This window comes from Buceros rhinoceros, unplaced genomic scaffold (assembly GCF_000710305.1).
Source record: "Buceros rhinoceros silvestris isolate BGI_N320 unplaced genomic scaffold, ASM71030v1 scaffold12061, whole genome shotgun sequence".
Classification (NCBI taxonomy): Eukaryota; Metazoa; Chordata; class Aves; order Bucerotiformes; family Bucerotidae; genus Buceros; species Buceros rhinoceros.
In genome coordinates this window covers 10159-15644 of record NW_010393720.1, presented here as the reverse complement: position 1 = coordinate 15644, position 5486 = coordinate 10159, and the positions used below count along the sequence as shown (strand labels likewise).

The window sequence follows — 5486 nt, the reverse complement described above, 5'->3', positions numbered from 1 at the left end:
GCTACTTCATCTGTTCTGTAACTGACCAAAAACCGCACGGAGAAAATGCGGTTCTGTGTAGTGCCTGTGTAGTTATATTGTAGCTTTTTAATGCTGAGGATGAAATTTCTGGGCAGGGTTTGAGGGGGAACAAGAGCTTAACTGTGCAGATGTTAATGAGGAGCCTGACCCCCAAAAAAAAAAGTGAGAGAAAGTTCACAGATGTCTGCTAAGAAGCTTGTGCATGTCAGTGAGGAGCTGGTAGTACCACTTACCAGAGGTGAACATTAAAAGAGGAATGAATGGAAGGCAATAGATTGGGAGAGGGGTATTGGGAAGAATTTTTGAAGTGGAGAATGTAGTAGACAGGGACAATATGAGGAGGGTTATGTGAAGAGTAGGTACTGTAACCAAAACGTCCTCCAGGAGAATGATTTTTTGCAGCAGTGTCATGAATGAGCAGAAACTTGGCAAGATTGCATCAGCTGTAGAAAGGGAGACTAGAGAGCCTAAACTAAATCTTTGTTTTGGTGTAGAGAAAAACCTTCAAGGTGTTTAGCAGAGGTGGCTCAAAGAGGCTCAGGTTATAGAGTTCATCGCTATTTTCGCTTGTGTGACCAACAGATTAAAGAAGACTTCTGTGCAAGTCTGAATTTATGCTATTACTGTTCTTGTTTTAGGTAAAGAAGATGAATTTCCAAAGAAGCCGTTGGGGCAGATTCCATCAGGACCTCAGCCTGCTACGCTAAACTCCACTCCAATGCTTAATGGACAGAACAGCACTGGTACACAAACAACAAGGACAGAGAGGAGACCATCCCCAGAAGAAGAAGAACCAGAAGGTTCACCAAATGACCGAAAAAGAATTAATTCACTGGAAAAGAAACCTTCCTTAAAACAGCAGAAGACTCGACCAATAGAGACACAAAGTAGTGTGCCTAAGAACGAGGTGGATACCAGAAGAAAGCCTCTGCCAGCAGAGCAAGACAACTCGAGACAGTATAATAATGCAGCTGCTAATCAAAATTCTAATGCTACTTCAAATACAAGAAGGGAATTTGTACCTAAGTGGAATAAACCGTCTGATATCAAAATAATTGAAAAGACAATGAAACTTACAGCAGAGGTGAAGGGTAGGCCAGTAAACCATTTGGTTTCGGGCCCACCACCAAGTCCTGGAGAAATGCAGCCTTTGAATGTAAAGCAAAAGATGAGGGTTTTGGATGCTGATGAAGGTAAGCGAGGGTCTAATGCATCGCAGTATGACAATGTTCCAGAAGTTGATAATGATAGTGAGAATCTGGTTGAAGAGATGCTCGAGAGAGCTAATCCACAGAGCCCTAGGCACGTTATGTTTGCTAGTAGTCCAAGAAAGCAAACCGAAAAAATACCAGCTCCGTTGAAAATACCCAATCATTACTCCTTCACTTCACAACCCAGATCTCAGAAATACTCATCACAGTCGGATGGACCACCTCACGTACCGAATGTAAAACAGCCGCTGCCATGTTACAGTAATCCACCTACTTACCATGGAAATTCTCCAAAGCATGTTTCCAGCATAGGCAATACCGGTTCTGTACCTCTCCATTATCACGGGAATCAAACCAGCCCTTCTGGTAGGCTGTATGGTTCTTTTGTTTCAGTAGACTATTCTCCAGATAAACTACAAATGAATTCCTATCCTGCCAGTCTCCAAAACCCTCTTTCACCAACGCCTGGTCAAGTAGAAGTAGCCCCGGTCGATGCTTACACCAGCAACTCGCGGTCCCCCACAGGAGTCAAGTTCATAATCCCTCCAGTGGATTATTTACCTGAAGATAGAAAGTGGCCCGGTGCTGCTGCGTACGTGTACAGACGCGAACCCTACAGGCAGCCCTGGAGCCAAGACCTTAACAGAGGCCACTTGGATAATTTCCAGAAATACCAGCATTTTCAGTCAACCCCTTTTCAAGACCATAGTCTTCCTGCTGTTTCTGTGGATAGTCCAGTAAGATACAGGACTTCACCAACCTTTGACGAGCATGGATCACCACCATACCAATATTCAAGCCCATCAGCTCAAGCCCAGCACTATCGGAACAGAAACGATGGATTGTCTCTGCATGAATCCGTGCTTCTCTGAGCATCTGTCTGTACGTAGTAACCTGGCAAGAACCAACCCCAATTAAACGTGACTGTCAGTAGCGGCCCACCTTGGTTCTTCTAAGAAACGTGGACAGTTCCCATGAGTCTCAAAGTAACAACACTATTCCAAGGATGTTTCAGACTTTCTGAAGGCTAGTTGAGCTCTTAGACTGGCATTGCAGCTATTGGAAGTGATCTGATGCACATAGACACAGCAATAAGATCATGTACGCCACGTGGCTAATACTGTCACTGTTCCTTACCTTTAAATAACTTGTGTTACAACCTCTCTGCCTAAAACCTGTAACACATTCGCGAATTTTATTTTGACTGACATTGTTAATGCACTGTGTAGATGTGTGCGTGCGAGTGTGCACTTACAATACGCGTATGGACAAGAGCTAAAGAGTTTAAATGTAAATGTGTTTAACTTTGGGCAAAGCTTGTGAAGTACTTTTATTTCATATTAATTTTTCTTTGTAATTTATTTGAGACGCCATTCATTTGGAATGGAAATTTCTGTTGTTTTTATACAGCTGCCTCAGCGTCCCAGTATCTGTTCTGGGCAGGAGAGATGCTTTGGGATTACTAATTTAATCTTACGTGGGAGTTAGTTTCCTCTCCTTTGACTACTGTTTGTCGTTTTCTTCAGCAAGAAGGAGCAGGCAGGCAAAAGCAGAAAGCCAAAAATGTCTCTCTAATCTGGCTAAGAAATGGTGCTTAAAATTCAGGGCAGTGTTTCGTTTTTTAGGAGCATCGAAAGTGGGGAATTTTTCCCTTCTCACCCAAATCTGCCTTCAGAATGTCATCCTATATGCAAAATACCGGGGCACAGTGAGAGTGATGCCAGATGCAGAAATGGTGCTTCAGCCTTCACTTCTTGCCATGCCGTGCCGTCAGACTGACCACACTTGTCGCAGGGCTCAGTCGCGCAGGTATCAGAGCACGACCAGCTCCTCCGCGCTCTTGCCAAGTGCACGCAGCGGTCTGAGGTTTGGTCGAGGCTTGATCTTCCCTGACCTGTGCGAGTATGCTGTGTCCCTCCTCTTAAGCTTTGGCACGTTAATTCCATTTTGTTTTACCCTTCTTCGCCCCCAAGAGCCGGTGGGTGGTCCGTGGCGGGGCGCGTGCTGCTGTGCTGGCAGGCTGCGGAGAGGCTGCGCCGTGTCTGACACTAAAACGATCCTGACTGTTAATAGGAAGCTCAGACTCCCAGTAACGTAAGTAGTTTCTAACTAGCGTTCGCAGCCTTCTCTACTTCAGGTTTTCCTTTCCTTGACTGTGAAATGGGGGTGAAAAAAAGTGCAGGTAAAGTGGCGCACGTAGGACGCGGTCCTGCGAGCTGCCGGGTGCTGAATGCACTGACCTCCCAGTGAAACCAGTGGGAGCTGGGGCAGGGGAGGGCCTCGCCAGCAGAGTGCTCAGCGGAGGGGTGTTCCTATTGCTTAAATACCAAACACTGGGATCAGCGCCAGGCTGGGATGGTGTGGAAGCTTGTCCAGGTATCTTTTGTGTTGTAAGATTTGTTAACAAAAACATAGACATGGATATTTTTCTTTTCCTTTAAAGAATGAGCTTTAGTGCCTATTATTGCTGCAGGTTGGCTCTGTAAGTTTTAAGGTACAGAAGTAAAACAATTTTTACAAGTGGAAGTAACATTTACTTAGTATATTTCAAAACCTTTTTTTTTTGTGTGTGTATATAATGCGTCTGGTGTAATTTTTAATGAACTGGGCAATTTTATATTTTAAAAATCGCAAACTGCAGCGAAGTAACAGTAGCAAAGCACTACACTGAAAGTCGAAACTAAGATTGTGAAGAGAAATATGACTTGGGCTTACCTTAGTTCTAACTGGTTGCAGCAGCTTAGAAATGTATGTATATAATATTGTGGCTAAGTGTAATAATCTCGGTGTTTAACGCTGGTTCTGTAATTCATAACGAAGCTGTACAATTTACTTGTGCAAGCAACACAAGGCTCCAAAATATGTATCAGCATTAGTAAATACTGTAGATTTTTATATATAAAATATATACACACTATTTTCTTATGTCATCTGCAACAGTTTTATAACTGTGTATCCTATTTTGATGTGACTGTATTTTTAACATGTTAAAATAATAATAATTAAGCTTATGTTGTTTTGTCTTTGTCCTTAATTATCCGATTGGCCCCAAAACTGGACTTTAACTCTTCTGAGCACAAATAATTGCTTTTCAGAAATGAGTCATGTGTATACATATATATTTGATGTATGCCTTGGTGTGTTTATTTTAGCCTAAGCAATATAGATCCGGTCTATGTAGTGCTTTTGCATTCTTACAGAAGCAGCGAGGTTATTGTTTATAGTTCACCGCTCTGCTAAACCTTAACCTGTCGCTTGTGAAAATTGGGAGTATAAACTGTGATCGTAGTTTTCTGGTTTCGTTCAGATAATCTCACCGAATACCAGTTCAAAAGCGGAGAATTACTGGCATAAGAGACTTGCAAAGTTGCGTTGATCAAAGTCTTGAGTGTGGCTGCTGTGTGTCTCTTATGTGTTTAGAGGACAGTATAGAGTTTAAAAAAAGAAAACAAGCCTTGAGTCATCTGTTTGTAGTGCAAAATACACTTTTATCTTCATTTAACTGGACAAAACAAACTAAAGATACCTCCAGATTAAAATCTGTCATTCACACCAGTACTGAAAACCCCCTCGATGGAAAGTGAAGTGAGACATGGCTGTGCCAGTGTCCTCCTGGAGGAGGGACTCATCTCGGTGTAATGGATTAGATATCCCTGTGACAGCTTTTCTGTCACTGCTTTCTTTGATCTGAAAACAGTCAAGCAGTATCAACAGGAAATATTTGCGACCTTTTCTTCCTAATTTTCCCAAACATGCCTGCCTTTCCTTCACTCTGATGCCATGCTAGATTAAAGACTTCTGTGTTGGACTGGAGCACTTCGGTCTTCTCCACACAAATTGTGGCCGTGGAAAAAAGGCAGGAGGGATCGTGGTATCACGGGTACTCCGAACCTTTTTGATGAGTGTGATGTCGTCAGATTGATTGAGAATGATCGGACTAATGTGGGCGATCCTGTTTTTCCCAGGGTGAAGAAGGAAGGTCCTTCACATCTAGGCCCCATGGCCTGTCAGTCTGACCTCAATGCTGGGGAAGGTTATGGAGCAGATCATCTTGAGTGCCATCAAGAGGCACATACAGGACAACCAGGTGATCAGGCCTAGTCAGCATGGGGTTATGAAAGGCAGGTCCTGTTTGACCAACTCGATGATCTTCTGTGACAAGGTGACCTGCGTAGTGGATGAGTGAAGGGTGGTGGCTGTTGTCTACCTAGTCTTTAGTAAAGCCTTTGACACTGTTTCCTGCCGCATCCTCCT

At 43.4% G+C, this 5486-nt stretch overlaps 1 protein-coding gene across 1 annotated transcript; it reads left to right on the top strand.

The window, feature by feature from the left end:
• Positions 1-201: 201 nt before the first annotated feature.
• On the top strand, positions 202-2146 carry LOC104501200 (USP6 N-terminal-like protein). Its single transcript, XM_010144967.1, has 2 exons — positions 202-259; positions 660-2146. Exons 1-2 carry the CDS (start codon positions 202-204, stop codon positions 2102-2104), a joined length of 1503 nt encoding a protein of 500 aa, XP_010143269.1. The 3' UTR covers positions 2105-2146.
• Positions 2147-5486: the final 3340 nt, after the last annotated feature.